Source organism: Oncorhynchus clarkii, chromosome 16, assembly GCF_045791955.1.
Source record: "Oncorhynchus clarkii lewisi isolate Uvic-CL-2024 chromosome 16, UVic_Ocla_1.0, whole genome shotgun sequence".
NCBI lineage: Eukaryota > Metazoa > Chordata > Actinopteri > Salmoniformes > Salmonidae > Oncorhynchus > Oncorhynchus clarkii.
In genome coordinates, this window is record NC_092162.1 from 71,382,636 (window position 1) to 71,408,244 (window position 25,609).

Here is a 25,609-nt window from a genome sequence, read left to right on the forward strand (position 1 = left end):
AGAAGAACATCACTGTTCATCATCATATACCCTGCCACCTGGGAGAAGAACATCACTGTTCATCATCAAATACCCTGCCACCTGGGAGAAGAACATAACATCACTGTTCATCATCATATACCCTGCCACCTGGGAGAAGAACATGACACTGTTCATCATCATATACCCTGCCACCTGGGAGAAGAACATCACTGTTCATCATCATATACCCTGCCACCTGGGAGAAGAACATGACACTGTTCATCATCAAATACCCTGCTTATCCCAAACGCCAGCCTCTTCTCTATGTAGTACACCAGGGCCCTCTATGTAGTACATCAGTGCCCTCTATGTAGTACACCAGGGCCCTCTATGTAGTACATCAGAACTATTCCATGTGTACAGTACAATGTGTGTCTGTCTACATTAAGGCAGTGTGTCTGTCTACATTAAGGCAGTGTGTCTGTCTACATTAAGGCAGTGTGTCTGTCTACATTAAGGCAGTGTGTCTGTCTACATTAAGGCAGTGTCTACATTAAGGCAGAGTCTACATTAAGGCAGTGTGTCTGTCTACATTAAGGCAGTGTGTCTGTCTACATTAAGGCAGTGTGTCTGTCTACATTAAGGCAGTGTGTCTGTCTACATTAAGGCAGTGTCTGTCTACATTAAGGCAGTGTGTCTGTCTACATTGAGGCAGTGTGTCTGTCTACATTAAGGCAGTGTGTCTGTCTACATTGAGGCAGTGTGTCTGTCTACATTGAGGCAGTGTGTCTGTCTACATTAAGGCAATGTGTCTGTCTACATTGAGGCAGTGTATCTGTCTACATTGAGGCAGTGTGTCTGTCTACATTAAGGCAGTGTGTCTGTCTACATTAAGGCAGTGTGTCTGTCTACATTAAGGCAGTGCGTCTGTCTACATTGAGGCAGTGTGTCTGTCTACATTGAGGCAGTGTGTCTGTCTACATTAAGGCAGTGTGTCTGTCTACATTAAGGCAGTGTGTCTGTCTACATTAAGGCAGTGTGTCTGTCTACATTAAGGCAGTGTGTCTGTCTACATTAAGGCAGTGTGTCTGTCTACATTAAGGCAGTGTGTCTGTCTACATTAAGGCAGTGTGTCTGTCTACATTAAGGCAGTGTGTCTGTCTACATTAAGGCAGTGTGTCTGTCTACATTGAGGCAGTGTGTCTGTCTACATTGAGGCAGTGTGTCGGTCTACATTAAGGCAGTGTGTCTGTCTACATTAAGGCAGTGTGTCTGTCTACATTAAGGCAGTGTGTTTGGCTACATTAAGGCAGTGTGTCTGTCTACATTAAGGCAGTGTGTCTGTCTACATTGAGGCAGTGCGTCTGTCTACATTGAGGCAGTGTGTCTGTCTACATTAAGGCAGTGTGTCTGTCTACATTGAGGCAGTGCGTCTGTCTACATTGAGGCAGTGTGTCTGTCTACATTAAGGCAGTGTGTCTGTCTACGTTAAGGCAGTGTGTCTGTCTACAGTAAGGCAGTGTGTCTGTCTACATTAAGGCAGTGTGTCTGTCTACATTAAGGCAGTGTGTCTGTCTACATTAAGGCAGTGTGTCTGTCTACATTAAGGCAGTGTGTCTGTCTACATTGAGGCAGTGTGTCTGTCTACATTGAGGCAGTGTGTCTGTCTACATTAAGGCAGTGTGTCTGTCTACATTAAGGCAGTGTGTCTGTCTACATTAAGGCAGTGTGTCTGTCTACATTAAGGCAGTGTGTCTGTCTACATTAAGGCAGTGTGTCTGTCTACATTAAGGCAGTGTGTCTGTCTACATTAAGGCAGTGTGTCTGTCTACATTGAGGCAGTGTGTCTGTCTACATTGAGGCAGTGTGTCGGTCTACATTAAGGCAGTGTGTCTGTCTACATTAAGGCAGTGTGTCTGTCTACATTAAGGCAGTGTGTTTGGCTACATTAAGGCAGTGTGTCTGTCTACATTAAGGCAGTGTGTCTGTCTACATTGAGGCAGTGCGTCTGTCTACATTGAGGCAGTGCGTCTGTCTACATTAAGGCAGTGTGTCTGTCTACATTGAGGCAGTGCGTCTGTCTACATTGAGGCAGTGCGTCCGTCTACATTAAGACTTGTGTACTTCTGAATGAATGTCTATGTACCATTGATTATGGATGTGTTATCTAAGACTGTGTTTCTGAACTGATTACATTATTAATGACATGTTGCCCCTCCTTCTCGATGAAGGAAGGATGTTAATAAACTCAGTGGTTTGAAACCACAAAACGAACCAACATAGTGCTGCTAATAGCTCTGCGGTTGAAGACAACATTTTGAAAACTGTGTACCAGTTTAGAGGGTTATATTTCCCATTTCTGAACTGGGTGGATCGAGCCCTGAATGCTGATTGGCTGACAGCCGTGGTATATCAGACCGTATACCACGGGTATGACAAAACATGTATTTTTTACTGCTCTAATTACGTTGGTAACCAGTTTATGATAGCAATAAGGCACCTTAGCCGTGGTACAGTGCCTTGCGAAAGTATTCGGCCCCCTTGAACTTTGCGACCTTTTGCCACATTTCAGGCTTCAAACATAAAGATATAAAACTGTATTTTTTTGTGAAGAATCAACAACAAGTGGGACACAATCATGAAGTGGAACGACATTTATTGGATATTTCAAACTTTTTTAACAAATCAAAAACTGAAAAATTGGGCGTGCAAAATTATTCAGCCCCCTTAAGTTAATACTTTGTAGCGCCACCTTTTGCTGCGATTACAGCTGTAAGTCGCTTGGGGTATGTCTCTATCAGTTTTGCACATCGAGAGACTGACATTTTTTCCCATTCCTCCTTGCAAAACAGCTCGAGCTCAGTGAGGTTGGATGGAGAGCATTTGTGAACAGCAGTTTTCAGTTCTTTCCACAGATTCTCGATTGGATTCAGGTCTGGACTTTGACTTGGCCATTCTAACACCTGGATATGTTTATTTTTGAACCATTCCATTGTAGATTTTGCTTTATGTTTTGGATCAGTGTCTTGTTGGAAGACAAATCTCCGTCCCAGTCTCAGGTCTTTTGCAGACTCCATCAGGTTTTCTTCCAGAATGGTCCTGTATTTGGCTCCATCCATCTTCCCATCAATTTTAACCATCTTCCCTGTCTCTGCTGAAGAAAAGCAGGCCCAAACCATGATGCTGCCACCACCATGTTTGACAGTGAGGATGGTGTGTTCAGCTGTGTTGCTTTTATGCCAAACATAACGTTTTGCGTTGTTGCCAAAAAGTTCAATTTTGGTTTCATCTGACCAGAGCACCTTCTTCCACATGTTTGGTGTGTCTCCCAGGTGGCTTGTGGCAAACTTTAACCGACACTTTTTATGGATATCTTTAAGAAATGGCTTTCTTCTTGCCACTCTTCCATAAAGGCCAACGACTGATTGTTGTCCTATGGACAGAGTCTCCCACCTCAGCTGTAGATCTCTGCAGTTCATCCAGAGTGATCATGGGCCTCTTGGCTGCATCTCTGATCAGTCTTCTCCTTGTATGAGCTGAAAGTTTAGAGGGATGGCCATGTCTTGGTAGATTTGCAGTGGTCTGATACTCCTTCCATTTCAATATTATCGCTTGCACAGTGCTCCTTGGGATGTTTAAAGCTTGGGAAATCTTTTTGTATCCAAATCCGGCTTTAAACTTCTTCACAACAGTATCTCGGACCTGCCTGGTGTGTTCCTTGTTCTTCATGATGCTCTCTGCGCTTTTAACGGACCTCTGAGACTATCACAGTGCAGGTGCATTTATACGGAGACTTGATTACACACAGGTGGATTGTATTTATCATCATTAGTCATTTAGGTCAGCATTGGATCATTCAGAGATCCTCACTGAACTTCTGGAGAGAGTTTGCTGCACTGAAAGTAAAGGGGCTGAATAATTTTGCACGCCCAATTTTTCAGTTTTTGATTTGTTAAAAAAGTTTGAAATATCCAATAAATGTCGATCCACTTCATGATTGTGTCCCACTTGTTGTTGATTCTTCACAAAAAAATACAGTTTTATATCTTTATGTTTGAAGCCTGAATGTGGCAAAAGGTCGCAAAGTTCAAGGGGGCCGAATACTTTCGCAAGGCACTGTATATTGGCCATATACCACACCCCCTCGTGGTAAGAACAGCCCTTAGCCGTGGTATATTGGCCATATACCACACCCCCTCGTGGTAAGAACAGCCCTTAACCGTGGTCTATTGGCCATATACCACACCCCCTCGTGGTAAGAACAGCCCTTAACCGTGGTCTATTGGCCATATACCACACCCCCTCGTGGTAAGAACAGCCCTTAACCGTGGTCTATTGGCCATATACCACACCCCCTCGTGGTAAGAACAGCCCTTAACCCCCCCGCGGTAAGACTAGCCCTTAACCGTGGTCTATTGGCCATATACCACACCCCCTCGTGGTAAGAACAGCCCTTAACCGTGGTCTATTGGCCATATACCACACCCCCTCGTGGTAAGAACAGCCCTTAACCCCCCCGTGGTAAGACTAGCCCTTAACCGTGGTCTATTGGCCATATACCACACCCCCTCGTGGTAAGAACAGCCCTTAACCGTGGTCTATTGGCCATATTCCACACCCCCTCGTGGTAAGAACAGCCCTTAACCGTGGTCTATTGGCCATATACCACACCCCCTCGTGGTAAGAACAGCCCTTAACCGTGGTCTATTGGCCATACACCACACCCCCTCATGGTAAGAACAGCCCTTAACTGTGGTCTATTGGCCATATACCACACCCCCTCGGGCCTTATTGGTTAATTCTCTAACTGTCAACCATGCCTGTAGCCAGTAGCGGTCTGGTACGGTATACACACGCTATAGTCTGCTGTGTGTGTGTGTGTGTGTGTGTGTGTCAGAGGACGTTGGTGGGACGAGCTACAGGAGGACCGGCTCCTTGTCATAGCCTGGATTGGGAATCAGTGGAATGTTCTCTAAACACATCAAGCACATGGAAACAACGTGTGTGTGACTCCGTTCCATCGATTCCATTACAGCCATTTACAAGGAGCCCATCCTCCTTACACTTCCTCCCACCAGCCTCCTCTGGTTGGTGTGTGTGTGTGTGTGTGTGTGTGTGTGTGTGTGTGTGTGTGTGTGTGTGTGTGAGACTCACTCCTCTGGAGCCAGTAGCGATCTGGCATGGTGTAGTGGAATCCAGACCTGTCTACACACTCTATAGTCTGGTGTCCATAGATAATCTGGAACATCTGACAGATCAGAGCACAGTACTCCTCCGCTGCATCCTGAAGAGAGAGACACACACACACACACACACACACACACACACACACACACACCATCATTAGGAGGACACAGTGTATGTGTGTGTGTGTGTGTGTGTGTGGGGAGGGAGGGGGGGGGGGGGGGGGTAAGAGAGAGAGTTTGTATTTGTGTGTCTGTGCGTTGGTGTGCATTTATGTGTGTGTGTGTGTGCGTGCGTGCGAGCATTTATTGTAGTGAACAACTGTTTCATGATCATGATAATTCATTATCATTTATTTTTATTTTTCATGTGAATACATTGATATAAAAAAAGGGGGAACATTCAATATAATTCATGAGTTGAATCAAAACCTGTGTTTAAACCCTTTCTCACGCTTGGAGACTTCACAGATTTGCCCCCCAAAAAAAGAATGTGACATAAAACAAGATTGGGAGAATGTCATATGGTCAGATGAAACCAAAATATAACTTTTTGGTAAAAACTCAACTCGTCGTGTTTGGAGGACAAAGAATGCTGAGTTGCATCCAAAGAACACTATACCTACTGTGAAGCATGGGGGTGGAAACATCATGCTTTGGGGCTGTTTTTCTGCAAAGGGACCAGGACGACTGATCCGTGTAAAGGAAAGAATGAATGGGGCCGTGTATCGTGAGATTTTGAGTGAAAACCTCCTTCCATCAGCAAGGGCATTGAAGATGAAACGTAGCTGGGTCTTTCAGCATGACAATGATCCCAAACACACCGCCCGGGCAACGAAGGAGTGGCTTCGTAAGAAGCATTTCAAGGTCCTGGAGTGGCCTAGCCAGTCTCCAGATCTCAACCCCATAGAAAATCTTTGGAGGGAGTTGAAAGTCTGTGTTGCCCAGCAACAGCCCCAAAACATCACTGCTCTAGAGGAGATCTGCATGGAGGAATGGGCCAAAATACCAGTAACAGTGTGTGAAAACCTTGTGAAGACTTACAGAAAACGTTTGACCTGTCTGAAAATGTCTGGCTGACATCATAATGTCTGGATGACGTCATAATGTCTGGATGACGTCATAATGTCTGGATGACGTCATAATGTCTGGATGACATCATAATGTCTGGATGACATCATAATGATGTTTGTTTCCAACACCAGGGATGTTTTCCTGAATAAGTTAGATCTGCTGTGTGTTTTGTTTCCTTGCCATGATATGAACGAGTATCGCGATACTGGTTTGGTTGAAAAAGCACTCTGAAATTGTGAAAATGAAGATAATGCTCTTTTTGTCTAAGAGTAATAATAATAATAATAATAAACCAATGACTGTTCATCTGGGTAAGGGGGTAGGCTCTAGACTATCCTATCAGCCAATCAGGGCTGTGTATGTAAATATATTAAAATGTGTTTCCTAACACACACACACAATCAGACTGAGCATTTCAAGGGCCAAAGGAGGCTCAGGGAAATACATGATAAAACATATATTTGAGTTATTTTCATTAAATAAACTGTGATTTATTAGACATACAGTGATGATTTAAAAATAAAATGACAAAGACTACACAGTGGCGTTAATAGCTGTCAAATACTTGCTTCCTCTGTCCTGAGAATCTCAATTGCATTTCCTTGATTCGTCGCATCCTCTCTCCTGGTATCCATCTCAAAACCCATTGGATGAGAAGGTCGGTGGTCCTTATCCCTCTCACCTTCTTATCCAATGGGTTTTGAGAAGGAGGCAAGGACAGATTCTCCCATTGTTTCCCCCATTCCTCACCTCCCTCTCAAAGCCCATTGGGGGGAGAGGAGGGAAGGCTCCTCCCTTCAGGCTACAATGGACTTTCAAGGAGAGAAAAGGAGTGGAGGAAACAAGGACAGAGGAAGCAACAATTTGACGGCTAGTTTTCAGACACACACACACACACACACACACACACACAATGCATTGCATAATCAGTAGCATTACATCACAGTGAGAGGTCAGCCACAGTAGAGCTGTGGGATTGGATTTCACTATGGGGGTTTAGATATCAGAATCAGCATGGACGAGACAGAGAAGGACGTGTGTGTGTGTGTGTGTGTTTGCCTGTCTGTCTGTGTGTGTGTGTGTGTGTGTGTGTGTGTGTGTGTGTGTGTGTGTGTGTGTGTGTTTTTGCCTGTGTGTGTGTGTGTGTGTGTGTGTGTGTGTGTGTGTGTGTGTGTGTGTGTGTGTGTGTGTGTGTGTGTGTGTGTGTGTGTGTGTGTGTGTGTGTGTGTTTGCCTGTGTGTGTGTGTGTGTCTCTTTTAATACAAATAGATAATACATCTATTAATAGTTCTCCTTTGAGCGGAGGATTTATTATTGTAGAGTGAGGGACTGACATTAAAAAATCTACGTCCCAAATGGTGCCCTATTCCCTTTATAGTGTACACTACTTTGACAAGGGCCCATAGGGAATGGGGTGCACACTACTTTGACCAGGGCCCATAGGGAATGGGGTGCACACTACTTTGACCAGGGCCCATAGGGAATAGGGTGCACACTACTTTGACCAGGGCCCATAGGGAATAGGGTGCACACTACTTTGACCAGGGCCCATAGGGAATAGGGTGTACACTACTTTGACCAGGGCCCATAGGGAATAGGGTGTACACTACTTTGACCAGGGCCCATAGGGAATAGGGTGTACACTACTTTGACCAGGGCCCATAGGGAATAGGGTGCACACTACTTTGACCAGGGCCCATAGGGAATGGGGTGCACACTACTTTGACCAGGGCCCATAGGGAATGGGGTGCACACTACTTTGACCAGGGCCCATAGGGAATGGGGTGCACACTACTTTGACCAGGGCCCATAGGGAATGGGGTGTACACTACTTTGACCAGGGCCCATAGGGAATAGGGTGCACACTACTTTGACCAGGGCCCATAGGGAATAGGGTGCACACTACTTTGACCAGGGCCCATAGGGAATAGGGTGTACACTACTTTGACCAGGGCCCATAGGGAATAGGGTGCACACTACTTTGACCAGGGCCCATAGGGAATAGGGTGCACACTACTTTGACCAGGGCCCATAGGGAATAGGGTGTACACTACTTTGACCAGGGCCCATAGGGATTAGGGTGCCATTTGGGATGCACAGATTGTATAGTGAGTGATTGAGATTCAATGGGACAAAAACTATCCTAAACTGCATGTAGTATGTAGTTAGGTTAAGCTAAGTTAAACCACATGAGATGGGTTTGTTTTTAGTTAGGTTAAGTTAAGTTAAACCACATGTGATGGGTTTGTATATAGTTAGGTTAAGTTAAGTTATTAAACCACGAGATGGGTTTGTATATACAGTAGTTAGGTTAAGTTAAGTTAAACCACATGTGATGGGTTTGTTTTTAGTTAGGTTAAGTTAAGTTAAACCACATGTGATGGGTTTGTATATAGTTAGGTTAAGTTAAGTTATTAAACCACGAGATGGGTTTGTATATACAGTAGTTAGGTTAAGTTAAGTTAAACCACATGTGATGGGTTTGTTTTTAGTTAGGTTAAGTTAAGTTAAACCACATGTGATGGGTTTGTATATAGTTAGGTTAAGTTAAGTTAAACCACATGAGATGGGTTTGTTTTTAGTTAGGTTAAGCTAAGTTAAACCACATGAGATGGGTTTGTATGTAACTGAATGTAGTATATAGTTAGGTTAAGTTAATGTATGAATTGTGCTAGCTCTATTCTATATATTTAATGTATGAATTGTGCTAGCTCTATTCTATATATTTAATGTATGAATTGTGCTAGCTCTATTCTATATAGTTAATGTATGAATTGTGCTAGCTCTATTCTATATATTTAATGTATGAATTGTGCTAGCTCTATTCTATATAGTTAATGTATGAATTGTGCTAGCTCTATTCTATATATTTAATGTATGAATTGTGCTAGCTCTATTCTATATATTTAATGTATGAATTGTGCTAGCTCTATTCTATATATTTAATGTATGAATTGTGCTAGCTCTATTCTATATATTTAATGTATGAATTGTGCTAGCTCTATTCTATATAGTTAATGTATGAATTGTGCTAGCTCTATTCTATATAGTTAATGTATGAATTGTGCTAGCTCTATTCTATATATTTAATGTATGAATTGTGCTAGCTCTATTCTATATAGTTAATGTATGAATTGTGCTAGCTCTATTCTATATAGTTAATGTATGAATTGTGCTAGCTCTATTCTATATAGTTAATGTATGAATTGTGCTAGCTCTATTCTATATATTTAATGTATACCAAAATGCTCTCACTGTCTCACTGTATTTTCCATTGGTTTTGTCTTGTCTTCCATCACACCTGATTCCAATTCCATCAATTCCATGTTGTGTATTTAACCCTCTGTTCCCCCCCATGTCCTTGTCCGTGATTGTTTGTTGTAGTGCTTGTGCTGTTAGTTACCGGGTTTTGTTTGACACATTTATTTTGTATTATTCTGTTGACGGTGGTTTTATGGTTATTAAACACGACCGTTGTCAACCAGTTTCCGCTCTCCTGCGCCTGACCTCTCTGCCGCCAGTAGCATGACATCACAAAAGGGGTAAGAGTTGAGGTTTTTGGATTGGTTTAAAACATCAAGGTCAGGCATTCATTCCCGAATGGTGAGGGTTAAGGGTTAAAAGAACAGGGTTTTTATAAAACAAACACAAATCTAAACGAGTGTCTACCACTGGGATTGAACAGACAACCTTTGGAACCGGAGGGATTACACCTATCCAGCACCCCATGTCCACAACACACTAGCAAAACCCATCTGGCTGCTAACACAGCAATGTCATTTATTGAGACAAGTCCTCACCCTGTTCAGGGCACGGTGTGTGTGTGAGAGAGTGAGTGAGAGAGGGAGAGAGAGAGAGGGAGAGAGAGAATGAGAGATAGACAGAGGTCTGTGTGTCTCACCCTGTTCAGGGCACGGTGTGTGTGTGTGTGTGTGAGAGAGAGAGGGAGAGAGATAGTGAGAATGAGAGAGAGACAGAGCTCTGTGTGTCTCACCCGGTTCAGGGCACGGTGTGTGTGTGTGTGTGTGTGTGTGTGTGTGTGGGAGAGAGCGAGAGAGAGAATGAGAATGAGAGAGAGACAGAGGTCTGTGTGCCTCACCTGGTTCAGGGCACGGTGTGTGTGTGTGTGTGAGGGAGAGAGCGAGAGAGAGGGAGAGAGAGAATGAGAGAGAGACAGAGGTCTGTTTGTGTGTGAGAGAGTGAGTGAGATAGGGAGAGAGAGAGTGAAAGAGCTAGAGACAGAATGAGAGAGAGACAGAGGTCTGTGTGTCTCACCCGGTTCAGGGCACGGTGTGTGTGTGTGTGTGTGAGAGAGAGTGAGCGAGGGAGAGAGCGAGAGAGATAATGAGAATGAGAGAGAGACAGAGGTCTGTGTGCCTCACCCGGTTCAGGGCACGGTGTGTGTGTGTGTGTGTGTGAGAATGAGTGAGTGAGAGAGGGAGAGAGCGAGCAAGAATGAGAGAGAGACAGAGGTCTCTGTGCCAGTTCAGGGCACGGTGTGTGTGTGAGAGAGAGAGGGAGAGAGAGAATGAGAGAGAGGCAGAGGTCTGTGTGTGTGTGAGAGAGTGAGTGAGAGAGGGAGAGAGAGAGAGAGAGCTAGAGAGAGAATGAGAGAGAGACAGAGGTCTGTGTGTGTGTGAGAGAGTGAGTGAGAGAGGGAGAGAGAGAGAGAGAGCTAGAGAGAGAATGAGAGAGAGACAGGTCTGTGTGTCTCACCCGGTTCTCCACAGCCAGTATGACCAGATTACAGTAGGCATCAGGGCATGGTGTCGGCTCCAGTGGGTTATGGTTTCTCCTCTCCCAGCTTCCATAGCTCTTCCCCCTCTCCCAGCTCCCTGTACAGGCCTGCCTGCGTTCCCAACTCCCTCCCTGGGGATGCTTCCTCTCCCAGCTGCCTCCAGGCTTCCCTCCAGCTCCATGCCTCTTCTCCCAGCTACCTATATAGATTACAGTTTAGTATAGTTTTTTATTATATTTACACTTACAAATACACTTTAGCAGTTTAAAATACAGGAAACAGTATCGCTTACATGACATAAAATAATGAGCGTGATTAAAAAGAGAAACATGAACCATTTCAAACTGCACCTCCTCCAACTCCACTGGCCCCGTGTCTTTTCTCCCAACTCCCCCCGACCGGTCTGGGTCGGTCCCAGCTCCCGCTCACTGGCCTCTTCTCCCAGCTTCCTCCTCCAGGCTTCCTGGTCTGTCTCCGCTCCCAGCTTCCTCCTACCCTGGGCTGCCTCTCTAGGCTGCCACCAGCACCTCAAATCAAATAAAACTTTTCTGTTAAGTGCATTTAAAATCACACTTTTCTGTTAAAACAATAAAATGAAAAGAAGTACAAGGAAACAAGAAGCACCTCCAGCCACTCCACCAGCTCCTCCTCCCCCTCCTCCCCCAGCACCCTGCACCAGGGCTGGGTTGGGTTGCGGCTGTGGCTGTGGCTGCTTGGAGGAGGGTTTGTGGTTCTTCCAGTCCACTCCACAGATGGTGTGTCTGCGCTCCATAGTGCCACCTGCTGGACGTGGGTCAGAGTTGCTCATGGTCTGACGACGAGCCTCGATACCTCCTGGGTTTCTCTTCTCCAGGCTGTTACCTCCCGCCAGGACGGTATCTACCTTTAAACCTGGAGGAAGAGGAGGATGGAGGAAGAGGAGGATGAGGAAGAGGGGGAAGAGGAGGATGGAGGAGGTGGAGGATAGAGGAAGAGGAGGATGGAGGAAGAGGAGGATGGAGGAAGAGGAGGATGGAGGAGGAGGAGGATGGAGGAAGAGGGGGATGGAGGAAGAGGAGGATGAGGAGGATGGAGGAAGAGGAGGATGGAGGAGGAGGAGCAGGAGGAAGAGGATGGAGGAGGAGGAGGAGGATGGAGGAAGAGGAGGATAGAGGAAGAGGAGGATGGAGGAAGAGGAGGATGGAGGAAGAGGAGGGTGGAGGAAGAGGAGGATGGAGGAAGAGGAGGATGGAGGAGGAGGATGGAGGAGGAGGAGCAGGAGGAGGAAGGAGGAGGAGGATGAGGAGGAGGAAGAGGATGGAGGAGGAGGATGGAGGAAGAGGAGGATAGAGGAAGAGGAGGATGGAGGAAGAGGAGGATGGAGGAAGAGGAGGGTGGAGGAAGAGGAGGATGGAGGAAGAGGAGGATGGAGGAGGAGGATGGAGGAGGAGGAGCAGGAGGAGGAAGGAGGAGGAGGATGAGGAGGAGGAGGAAGAGGATGGAGGAAGAGGATGGAAGAGGAGGAGGATGGAGGAGGGGCAGGAGGGGGATGGAAGAGTAGGAGGAGCAGGAGAATGGAGGATGCAGGAGGAGGAGGATGGAGGAGGAGGAAGAGGAGTATGGATGAGGAAGAAGAGGAGTATGGAGGAGCAGGAGGAAGATGAAGGAGGAAGATGGAGGAGGAGGAGTACAGAGGAAGAGGAGTATGGAGGAGCAGGAGGAGGAGGAGGATGGAGGAGCAGGTGGAGGATGAAGGAGGAGGAGGAGGATGGAGCAGGAGGAGGAAGAGGAGGAGAAGGGGAGGAGGGGGAGAAGGAGGAGGAGGAGTGTCACCAAACACATACTTTCCAGATTCAGATTGATTCATCCACAACCATGTAGTATTTACAGCATAGTAAATCAAATCTTGACATCATTGTCTGAAAAAAAGCCATGGAACGAGAGCAAACTCTGTCGGGAGCGTGCGTCATGAGACCGAGGCTATCTGCCAGACCACTCACTCAAAGAGCTCCTTTATAGTAGAATCCTAAAACTAGGATCTAAAGACGGTGACATCTAGTGGAAGCCTTAGGAAGTGCAAGCACATCCATAACTATCAGGGATTTGAATAGGCACAGTTTTGAAAATCGATTTCTACCTTCCTGTTTGGATTTCCTCTCAGGTTTTTGTCTGCCATATGAGTTCTGTTATACTCACAGACATCATTCAAACAGTTTTAAAAACTTCAGAGTGTTTTTTTATCCAATACTAATAATAATATGCATATATTAGCATCTGGGACAGAGTAGGAGGCAGTTCAGTTTGGGCACGCTATTCATCCAAAAGTGAAAATGCTGCCCGCTGTCCCCAAAAAGTTAATAGAGGCTGAATCCAGACATGGAATGATCATTGAAATGTGCAGTGAGTGAGTTACTGAGCTGCCTTGCCTGTTTTGAGCACCAGGAGGTGCAGTGCGTCATCTCTCAGGTAGGAGGCAGCAGCGATCTCGTGCGTAGGGATTCTCAGCAGCAGTTTCTCGTTGTCTCGCCAGGTCAGAAGAAGACATCGGGCTGACAGGCTCAGGATACAGTCCTGCTCAACGCTGGTCTTCAGGGGAAGCACCTTCAGCTGCTGCGCAACCACAAAACAACAGAGACACATATTACACACCAGAGATACAGACACATGCTATGTAATTACTATTTATACAACGGGTGGGTCTAATCCTGAATGCTGATTGTTTAAAAACACATTCCAGGAGGTGTCTATTCCACAAGTTACCACCGGCTAAATCTAGGATGTTAAAATGCATATTTACTCTGTTCCATCTGACTGCGTAATCCACTGTCTCATCAGCCCAGCCAGGCAATTTATAACCTTGATCTCCACTATAAAAAGCATCTAGACATTATCTCACATGTCTTTTAGACTAACATTTGGTTTTCAACGGCAGAGATTTGTAATAACCTGTCTGTTTATCTATATGACATTTGCATCATTGTTTCAATATTAAAATTCAATCTCTAACTATCCCATAGTAATGACGTGTCGGAAGTCGGGACACGACAGACATGTAGGCAATGTTTCTCAACCGGTCGAAATCATAATTCAGCTGGCATCATTTTTATGGAATTTAACAACAAAAAATATAAATTGAAAAAGTTACAACGAAACACAGCTAGTTTTCAGTCTTTCCAGTTTCAGTATGAAGTGATTGTGTTACTGTGTTGTTGGCTAGCTCCTTTGAACAACAGTGTCCTGATGAGAGAGCACATTTTCAATGCCAGGTGAAATCACGCCTCGTTAGCTCATTGTTATGGATGTATCCAAGTAAATGTCAATAAAAAAACAGCTTAAACGAATGTAAATACAGTTACTTTGCTGTTATTTTGACATGACCATAAGTTAGCTGTAGCTAGCTAGATAGCAAGGGAAAAGAACGTTGTATGGCAATGGAACATTTAGAACGAACGACTGGGTCCATTGATACAGAACAAAAAAGACTGACCGACTGGGTGTGAATAGATCGAGGCCAGTCAGTTAAACATCTATGCATGCTGTGCTCCAGTATTGTTTTTCCACTGTTTTATTGGACAAACTCACCCTGGCTGTGTCCAGGAGCTGCAGCAGTTCATCTCTACTGGAAGGGTTTAGAGAGCACGACACCCAAGTCAGGTGACCCAGGAACTACGAGGACAACAAGGATCAGAGTTTAGCATCACTGTACTAGATAAAAGCAAAAAAGACAGTGATACCCACCCAGAGAGAGAGCAGGACACCCACATCAAATCACATTTTATTCATCACATGCTTCGTAACCACAGGTGTAGACTAACAGTGAAATACTGACGGGCCCTTCCCAACAATGTAGAGAGAAACAACAGGTGTAGACTAACAGTGAAATGCTGACAGGCCCTTCCCAACAATGTAGAGAGAAACAACAGGTGTAGACTAACAGTGAAATACTGACGGGCCCTTCCCAACAATGTAGAGAGAAACAACAGGTGTAGACTAACAGTGAAATGCTTTCTGATGGGCCCTTCCCAACAATGTAGAGAGTAACAACAGGTGTAGACTAACAGTGAAATACTGACAGGCCCTTCCCAACAATGTAGAGAGTAACAACAGGTGTAGACTAACAGTAAAATGCTGACGGGCCCTTCCCAACAATGTAGAGAGAAACAACAGGTGTAGACTAACAGTGAAATGCTGACAGGCCCTTCCCAACAATGTAGAGAGAAACAACAGGTGTAGACTAACAGTGAAATGCTTTCTGATGGACCCTTCCCAACAATGTAGAGAGAAACAACAGGTGTAGACTAACAGTGAAATGCTGACGGGCCCTTCCCAACAATGTAGAGAGAAACAACTGGTGTAGACTAACAGTGAAATGCTGACAGGCCCTTCCCAACAATGTAGAGAGAAACAACAGGTGTAGACTAACAGTGAAATGCTGACAGGCCCTTCCCAACAATGTAGAGAGAAACAACAGGTGTAGACTAACAGTGAAATGCTGATGGGCCCTTCCCAACAATGTAGAGAGAAACAACAGGTGTAGACTAACAGTGAAATGCTGACAGGCCCTTTCCAACAATGTAGAGAGAAACAACAGGTGTAGACTAACAGTGAAATGCTGATGGGCCCTTCCCAACAATGTAGAGAGAAACAACAGGTGTAGACTAACAGTGAAATGCTGACAGGCCCTTCCCAACAATGTAGAGAGAAACAACAGGTGTAGACTAACAGTGAAATGCTTTCTGACAGGCCCTTCCCAACAATGTAGAGAGAAACAACAGGTGTAGACTAACAGTGAAATGCTGATGGGCCCTTCCCAACAATGTAGAGAGAAACAACAGGTGTAGACTAACAGTGAAATGCTGATGGGCCCTTCCCAACAATGTAGAGAGAAACAACAGGTGTAGACTAACAGTGAAATGCTTTCTGATGGGCCCTTCCCAACAATGTAGAGAGAAACAACAGGTGTAGACTAACAGTGAAATGCTGACAGGCCCTTCCCAACAATGTAGAGAGAAACAACAGGTGTAGACTAACAGTGAAATGCTGATGGGCCCTTCCCAACAATGTAGAGAGAAACAACAGGTGTAGACTAACAGTGAAATGCTTTCTGATGGGCCCTTCCCAACAATGTAGAGAGAAACAACAGGTGTAGACTAACAGTGAAATGCTGACAGGCCCTTCCCAACAATGTAGAGAGGAACAACAGGTGTAGACTAACAGTGAAATGCTGACAGGCCCTTCCCAACAATGTAGAGAGAAACAACAGGTGTAGACTAACAGTGAAATGCTTTCTGATGGGCCCTTCCCAACAATGTAGAGAGAAACAACAGGTGTAGACTAACAGTGAAATGCTGACAGGCCCTTCCCAACAATGTAGAGAGAAACAACAGGTGTAGACTAACAGTGAAATGCTGACAGGCCCTTCCCAACAATGTAGAGAGAAACAACAGGTGTAGACTAACAGTGAAATGCTGATGGGCCCTTCCCAACAATGTAGAGAGAAACAACAGGTGTAGACTAAAAGTGAAATGCTTTCTGATGGGCCCTTCCCAACAATGTAGAGAGTAACAACAGGTGTAGACTAACAGTGAAATGCTTTCTGACGGGCCCTTCCCAACAATGTAGAGAGAAACAAACAGGTGTAGACTAACAGTGAAATGCTGACGGGCCCTTCCCAACAATGTAGACAGAAACAACAGGTTTAGACTAACAGTGAAATGCTTTCTGATTGGCCCGTCCCAACAATGTAGAGAGAAACAACAGGTGTAGACTAACAGTGAAATGCTTTCTGATGGGCCCGTCCCAACAATGTAGAGAGAAACAACAGGTGTAGACTAACAGTGAAATGCTTTCTGATGGGCCCGTCCCAACAATGTAGAGAGAAACAAAATAGAGAAATATAGAAAAGTAAAACACAGTAATAAAATGAATAATAAATACACAATGAGTATCATAACATGGCTCTATACACAGGGTACCAGTACTGAGTCCATGTGTAGGGGTACGAGGCAATAACATGGCTTTATACACAGGGTACCAGTACTGAGTCCATGTGTAGGGGTACGAGGTAATAACATGGCTTTATACACAGGGTACCAGTACTGAGTCCATGTGCAGGGGTACGAGGTAATACCATGGCTATATACACAGGGTACCAGTACTGAGTCCATGTGCAGGGGTACGAGGTCAATAACATGGCTTTATACACAGGGTACCAGTACTGAGTCCATTTGTAGGGGTGCGAGGTAATAACATGGCTTTATACACAGGGTACCAGTACTGAGTCCATGTGCAGGGGTACGAGGTAATACCATGGCTATATACACAGGGTACCAGTACTGAGTCCATGTGTAGGGGTACGAGGTAATAACATGGCTTTATACACAGGGTACCAGTACGAGGTCATTGTCGTAGATGTGTACATATAACTAGCAATAAAGTGACAGATAGTGAACACTAGCAGCATTGTATTTTGATGAGTTAGTGAAAGAAGGGTCATGCAGGTCAATTTGTTTAACTATTTAACTCAGTATTTATCAGTCTTATTTATTTTGTTCCGGGATGCAGTACCGGACTGTCCCCCCTGGTCCCAGGGTCCTGAGCTTCGAGGGCACCATAGTGAGCTTTGAGGGCACCATAGTGTTGAACGCTGCGCTGTAGTCAATAAACAGCATTCTCACATAGGTATTCCTCTTGTCCAGGTGGGAAGGGGCAGCGTGGAGTGCAATAGAGATTGCATCATCTGTGGATGAGTTGGGGCAGTATGCAAATCGGAGTGGGCGCAAGGTGTCTGGGATGATGGTGTTGATGTGAGCCATGACCAGCCTTTCAAAGCATTTCACGGCTACAGACGTGTGTGCTACAGGTCGGCAGGTTACCTTGGCGTTCTTGGGCACAGGGACTATGGTGGTCTGCTTGAAACATGTAGGTATTACAGACTTATTCAGGGAGAGGTTAAAAATGTCAGTGAAGACTTGTACTCATGCTGGTATTCCATCCGGCATGCGGCATTGCGAATGTTAACCTTTTTAAAGGTCTTACTCACATCAACTACTGAGAGCGTAATCACACAGTCGTCAGGAACAGCTGGTGCTCTCGCCCTTTGCTCAGTGTTGTTTGCCTCGACGCGAGCACAGAAGGTAACCCAGGAACTGAGGAGGAGGAAGTACAATGGTATGTCTGGTTGTGTCCCAAACACAAGACATCTTCTCTAGTAACAACCACAACTTGTGTTTGAGACATAGCCTATGCCTGTGTTTGCAAGTCTATTATCTATAAGTCTAGATGATGTGTCCTCCTCACCTTTGATACAACTATTGATTGATTAGTTGACGTCTCACCTTGACCTCCTTCTCTACATAGTCATAGATGAGTCTCTCTGGGTGGATGAGGAAGTCTGGAGGGTAGAGGGGTACGGTGTGGAGTGGTCTACGAGACACACTACTCCTGTCTGTCTGTCTGCGCCCCGACTTAGAGAAGACCAGGAGCTTGATGGGTGATACAAAGCCCTGAGGAAGGAGAGAGAGAGAGAGAGAGACAGAGAGAGAGAGAGAGAGAGACAGAGAGAGAGAGAGAGAGAGAGAGAGAGACAGAGAGAGAGAGAGAGAGAGAGAGAGGAGATGGAGGAAGAGAGAGACAGAGAGGAGATGGAGGAAGGAGAGAGGGAGAGAGATAGAGGAGAGATGGAGGAAGAGAGAGAGAGAAGGAGAGGTAGGGAAGGAAGGAAAAAAGAGAGAGAGTGACGGAGAGAGAGGGCAAGAGGGTGTTTTTTTTCTTTCATACTGGGGTAGTGGGGTATGGTGTGGAGGAGTCGACCAGGCGCTTGATGGGGGAGGCACAAGACCTGAGACATCTGAAAATGTCATAGCTGCATACTCTCTCTGATCGACGCCGATTGATGCAACACATTTCATATAAAAATCAGAAAACATTTTTTTTTTTTTACAGCTACATTGAAGACTGTGTAGGTTCATGCTTTCTGAAAGTCTTAAAACCCCAGTTAATGTCTAATGGTGCAGTATTACAGATTTTTTTTGTGTCTGTGTGTGTGTGTCTGTGTGTGTGTGTGAATTCAACAGCAAGTCAAGGCTGAGTAATTAACAACAGACTCCTATCTGTCTTTTCGCTCCGCCTCTTCCCTCGTTCCCACTCTCTATCAATACAGTTTCTATAATCACTTTCAGTGCAATTTTTGGTGCAACTCTTCACAGATCATCAAAAAAAGGCAGTTATTTCAAAATCTCTTTTAATCACCAAACTTAATCAGCGTTTCATCTAGAAATGCATGTTTCAAATAGCTAGACAAACAGTCATAGAAAGTACTTTTCTTTCACAATGCAATGCTCACATTACTTTTAATAGGATTCCCTTCTCTGTTGTTAAAATACGTTTTGCCATCACTTTAATCCAACTGCTCTTAATTGATGATCGTTTAAAGGTTTTGGTAAAAACCTAGAGATTTAACACGTCAACTGGTTTGTCAACTACAGATGATGAGAACTTTAATAATGAAAATGTACCAGTACCAGTCAAAACATGTGGACACACCGTTCAAGGGTTTTTCTTTCTTGAATAAAAAACTGGAATAGATGCATTTGTGTAGAGTGCTGCCATTTCACATGAATCATAAGAGAATGTGTGTGTGTGTGTGTGTGTGTGTGTGTGTGTGTGTGTAATTCTGTGCATTTTTGTGTGTTTTTTTTTTGTGTGCTTAATTCGTGAGAACAGACACACATTTAACCAGCTACACACAAGCCTTTTCAACAACCACGCGAGAGTTTATATTTCATTTTTGTTCTTAAACTCGATGTAGGATCAGGCAAAATCCCTTGAGTTGCGCACCTTATGCAGGTTTGGTCCTCGGTTGGTTGCCATGTGTCCATATCGAGTGGAATGTCTAGGTCCGCTTGTCAACGGATGTGGAAAGCATAGTGCAACCTAGGAGTTTGGTTTCTAGTTTTGAGTCGGTTGATCCACTTCCATCTCTGACACGTGGAAACCGGAGGGGGGAAGGGAGGGGGTGCACTCCACACATATGCGCGTAGGCCGGAGGGGTCCGGGCGCGGCCGGCCAAAGTTGTGGGCCCCATGGTTGTAGATTGACCCATTGGTTAAAGAGTCGGCTGCAAATTAATTACTTAAAAAATCCTACAATGTGATTTTCTGGATTTTTGTTTTAGATTCCATCTCTCACAGTTGAAGTGTACCTATGATAAAAATTACAGACCTCTACATGCTTTGTAAGTAGGAAAACCTGCAAAATCGGCAGGGTATCAAATACTTGTTCACCCCACTGTATATATTTTTTGTATTTAACCTTTATTTAACATGACAAATCAGTTAAGAACAAATTCTTATCTACAATGACGTCCTACTCCCGGCCCAAACCTGGGCCAATTTTGCGCCGCCTTATGGGACTCCCAATCACGGCCCGGATGTGATACAGCCTGGATTCGAACCAGGGACTGTAGTAAAACACCTCTTGCACTGAGATGCAGTGCCTTTAGACCGCTGGGCCACTCGAGGTGCCCTGATAGCAGCAACATCCTTAATGGTGAAACAGCCACCGCTCATCAAGAAAACAAAACCAATAACATTGGCGGAGGGGCAGAGAGTTGGCGCTGTTTCCCCTACAGAGGATTCCACTTTCAAGTTAAATCTACCAGACACCGTATGTCATTTTCAGAGCTGTTGTAGCCCAATGTCACACACAACCATGTAAAGTATGGTGGACACTGTGACAGTACTTACTAAATAACCCTCTGGCCACGCACAAATAAGACAGACAGACAGACAGACAGACAGACAGACAGACAGGCAGGCAGGCAGGCAGGCAGGCAGGCAGGCAGGCAGGCAGGCAGGCAGGCAGGCAGGCAGGCAGGCAGGCAGGCAGACAGACAGACAGACAGACAGACAGACAGACAGACAGACAGACACACACACACACAGTAAACAACGCAAACCGCACTGCCAAAGGCCGAAACAATAGAATGACGGCCATCTTGGCTCTGTCACTCTACCTCTGTATCAGAACCCTCTGCCTGAGGAAACCTTTCACCTAATGGGCTTGAACATGAACAGAACATGAACAGAACTTACCTTCTTGGCTTTCTTAGTGGGCTCATAGTCCATCCCTGAAGTAGGCAATGGTGTGTGGTAAGTGGCGTCTCTCTGTGGGCTGGTTTTGGGCTGAGGGCTGACGGCTGGGACGTGTGTGTGGTAAGTGCCGTCTCTCTGTGAGGTGCGGGCTGGTTTTGGGCTAAGGGCTGACGGCTGGGACGTGTGTGTGAGTTCCTGGCACTCAACAAAGACCTCAGGAGCACAGGAGAGTCGTAGGAAACAGAGGAAACCCACTTCCTGTTAGACAGGAAACTCCACCAGAGCCTGATAATAAACTAACAAAGACAGACAGACAGACAGACAAACACACACACACATACACACCAACACACACCAACACACACACACACACACACACACAAACACGCACAAACACACACACACACACACACAAATACACACACACACACACACACACACACACACACACACACACACACACACACACACACACACACACACACACACACACAGCCTGTCCTGATAACAGAGGAATAAACACACAAAAGCACATATGCATGCCTTCATACTGATTAAGACACACACACACACTGCACACACACACTGCACACACACACTGTACATACACACTGCACAAACACACACACTGCACATACACACTGCGCATACACACTGCACACACAGAACACAACACAAAACACACCACAGAACATAAACATACACTAAACTCCCCTTTACTCAGTAGTATCCCCATGCATGCCTTCATACTGATTAAGACACACACACACACTGCACACACACACTGCACACACACACTGCACACACACACACTGCACACACACACACTGCACACACACACTGCACACACACACACACTGCACACACACACTGCACATACACACTGCGCATACACACTGCACACACAGAACACAACACCAAACACACCACAGAACATAAACATACACTAAACTCCCCTTTACTCAGTAGTATCCCCCAAGCTGGACCAATAAGGTGCCAGTTCTCACCACCAGAGGTCAGTGGAAGACAGTGTGAGGGGCGGGGCATACCATGCCAGTGACTCTTTCAGCGTCTTTATCACAGGAGGGAGCTGATAGGAGGACGGCTCATAATAACAGCTGGAACGGAACCAATGGAAAGGCATCAAACACATGGAAACCATGGAAACCATTCCACTCATAAACATGCGCCAGTCCTCCCAAATTAAGTCACCACCAACCTCCTGTGATCTTTAAGTACTACTGTCTGTGGGACAGGACGGGGGAGGACAAGACAAAGTCAATGGCACCCTAATCCCTATGTAGTGCACTACTTTAGACCAGAGCCCTATGGCACCCTAATCCCTATGTAGTGTACTACTTTAGACCAGAGCCCTATGGCACCCTATTCCCTATATTGTGCACTACTTTAGACCAGAGCCCTATGGCACCTTATTCCCTATATATAGTGCACTACTTTAGACCAGAGCCCTATGGCACCTTATTCCCTATATAGTGCACTACTTTAGACCAGAGCCCTATGGCACCTTATTCCCTATATAGTGCACTACTTTAGAACAGAGACCTATGGCACCCTATTCCCTATAAAATACACTGTCCTAGCTTTAGAAAATACATTTAAGGGCCATGTTTTTTTTTCATTCTGTTGGATTATCAACCTTTTAGAGTTCATAGAAATAGAAAATATAGAAAGATTCATCAGTGACATTAAAGTGGAGGCCCATTCTATAGGTGATATGTATATGGTAGAGCTGCCTTTATTCTTCATATCAGACCAAGGCAAGGGTAGTGTCCTATCAGAACAAGGCCAGGGTAGTGTCCTATCAGACCAAGGCCAGGGTAGTGTCCTATCAGACCAAGGCCAGGGTAGTGTCCTATCAGAACAAGGCCAGGGTAGTATCCTATCAGACCAAGGCCAGGGTAGTGTCCTATCAGACCAAGGCCAGGGTAGTGTCCTATCAGAACAAGGCCAGGGTAGTGTCCTATCAGACCGAGGCCAGTGTAGTGTCCTATCAGACCAAGGCCAGGGTAGTATCTTATCAGACCAAGACCAGGGTAGTTTCCTAACAGACCAAGGCCAGGGTAGTATCCTATCAGACCAAGGCCAGGGTAGTGTCCTATCAGAACAAGGCCAGGGTAGTATCCTATCAGACCAAGGCCAGGGTAGTGTCCTATCAGACCAAGGCCAGGGTAGTGTCCTATCAGAACAAGGCCAGGGTAGTGTCCTATCAGACCAAGGCCAGTGTAGTGTCCTATCAGACCAAGGCCAGGGTAGTGTCCTATCAGAACAAGGCCAGGGTAGTGTCCTATCAGACCGAGGCCAGTGTAGTGTCCTATCAGACCAAGGCCAGGGTAGTATCTTATCAGACCAAGACCAGGGTAGTGTCCTAACAGACCAAGGCCAGGGTAGTATCCTATCAGACCAAGGCCAGGGTAGTGTCCTATCAGAACAAGGCCAGGGTAGTATCCTATCAGACCAAGGCCAGGGTAGTGTCCTATCAGACCAAGGCCAGGGTAGTGTCCTATCAGAACAAGGCCAGGGTAGTGTCCTATCAGACCAAGGCCAGTGTAGTGTCCTATCAGACCAAGGCCAGGGTAGTATCCTATCAGACCAAGGCCAGGGTAGTGTCCTATCAGACCAAGGCCAGGGTAGTATCCTATCAGACCAAGGCCAGGGTAGTATCCTATCAGAACAAGGCCAGGGTAGTGTCCTATCAGAACAAGGCAAGGGTAGTGTCCTACCAGAACAAGGCCAGGATTGTGTCCTATCAGAACAAGGCCAGGGTAGTGTCCTATCAGAACAAGGCCAGGGTAACAAGGCCAGGGTAGTGTCCTATAAGAACAAGGCCAGGGTAGTGCCCTATCAGAACAAGACCAGGGTAGTGTCCTATCAGAACAAGGCCAGTGTAACAAGGCCAGGGTAGTGTCCTATCAGAACAAGGCCAGGGTAGTGTCCTATCAGAACAAGGCCAGTGTAACAAGGCCAGGGTAGTGTCCTATCAGAACAAGGCCAGGGTAGTGTCCTATCAGAATAAGGCAGGTGTAACAAGGCCAGGGTAGTGTCCTATCAGAACAAGGCCAGGGTAGTGTCCTATCAGAACAAGTCCAGGGTAGTGTCCTATCAGAACAAGGCCAGGGTAGTGTCCTATCAGAACAAGGCCAGGATAGTGTCCTATCAGAACAAGGCCAGGGTAGTGTCCTATCAGAACAAGGCCAGTGAAACAAGGCCAGGGTAGTGTCCTATCAGAACAAGGCCAGGGTAGTGTCCTATCAGAACAAGGCCAGGGTAGTGTCCTATCAGAACAAGGCCAGGGTAGTGTCCTATCAGAACAAGGCCAGGATAGTGTCCTATCAGAACAAGGCCAGGGTAGTGTCCTATCAGAACAAGGCCAGGGTAGTGTCCTATCAGAACAAGACCTGGGTAACAAGGCCAGGGTAGTGTCCTATCAGAACAAGGCCAGGATAGTGTCCTATCAGAACAAGGCCAGGGTAGTGTCCTATCAGAACAAGGCCAGGATAGTGTCCTATCAGAACAAGGCCAGGGTAGTGTCCTATCAGATCAAGGCCAGGGTAGTGTCCTATCAGAACAAGGCCAGGGTAACAAGGCCAGGGTAGTGTCCTATCAGAACAAGGCCAGCGTAACAAGGCCAGGGTAGTGTCTTATCAGAACAAGGCCAGGGTAACAAGGCCAGGGTAGTGTCCTATCAGAACAAGGCCAGGGTAACAAGGCCAGGAGAGTGTCCTATCAGAACAAGGCCAGGGTAGTGTCCTATCAGAACAAGGCCAGGTTAGTATTCTATCAGAACAAGGCCAGGGTAGTATCCTATCAGAACAAGGCCAGGGTAGTGTCCTATCAGAACAAGGCCAGGGTAGTGTCCTTTCAGAACAAGGCCAGGGTAACAAGGCCAGGATAGTGTCCTATCAGAACAAGGCCAGGGTAGTGTCCTATCAGAACAAGGCCAGGGTAGTATCCTATCAGAACAAGGCCAGGGTAGTGTCCTATCAGAACAAGGCCAGGGTAGTATCCTATCAGAACAAGGCCAGGGTAGTATCCTATCAGAACAAGGCCAGGGTAGTATTCTGTTGAAACAAAATTGAAGGAAACAGTCAAACGGAGGTATTATTTTTATTGTCTGAGGTTTGTGCGTGGGTGTGTGTGTTTGTGTGTGTGCGTGTGTGTGTGTGTGTGTTTGTTTGTGTGTGTGTGTGTGTGTGTGTGTGTGCTTTTTTGTAGGAGTGTAGGAGTGTTGTTAACTCCTGGACACAGCGCCAAGACAAGTGGAACTAATAGCAGGTCATCTTCCCTCTGAAGAGGAACGCTGAGGAGATAGAGAAGGAGAGGGAGGGAGAGAGAAGGAGAGAGAAGTGGAGGGAAGGAGAGAAGGGAGAGTGAAAGAGAGAAGTGGAGGGAAGGAGAGAAGGGAGAGAGAAAGAGAGAGAGGGAGGGAGAGAAGGAGAGAGATAAGGAAAGAGAGAGAGAGAAAGAGAGGGAGATAGAGACAGAAAAAGAGATAGAGAAGGAGAGGGAGGGAGAGAGAAGGAGAGAGAGAGAAGTGGAGGGATGGAGAGGGAGGTGGAGAG

The 25,609-nt window shown here is 45.8% G+C and overlaps 1 protein-coding gene across 1 annotated transcript in view; it reads right to left on the reverse strand.

Annotated features, from left to right (window-relative positions):
• LOC139367790 (CCM2 like scaffold protein) overlaps positions 1–21,132 on the reverse strand; it is a 36,313-nt gene extending 15,181 nt beyond the window's left edge. The window contains exons 1-8 of the mRNA XM_071106122.1: positions 21,030–21,132; positions 18,273–18,440; positions 14,518–14,601; positions 13,362–13,545; positions 11,581–11,847; positions 11,307–11,483; positions 10,935–11,155; positions 5,116–5,245 (exon numbers count right to left, since the gene is read on the reverse strand). Coding sequence (XP_070962223.1) covers positions 5,116–5,245; positions 10,935–11,155; positions 11,307–11,483; positions 11,581–11,847; positions 13,362–13,545; positions 14,518–14,601; positions 18,273–18,440; positions 21,030–21,062 — 1,264 coding nt within the window. The 5' untranslated portion in view covers positions 21,063–21,132. The remainder of the gene's footprint in view (positions 1–5,115; positions 5,246–10,934; positions 11,156–11,306; positions 11,484–11,580; positions 11,848–13,361; positions 13,546–14,517; positions 14,602–18,272; positions 18,441–21,029) is intronic.
• Between the last annotated feature and the right edge of the window lie 4,477 nt (positions 21,133–25,609).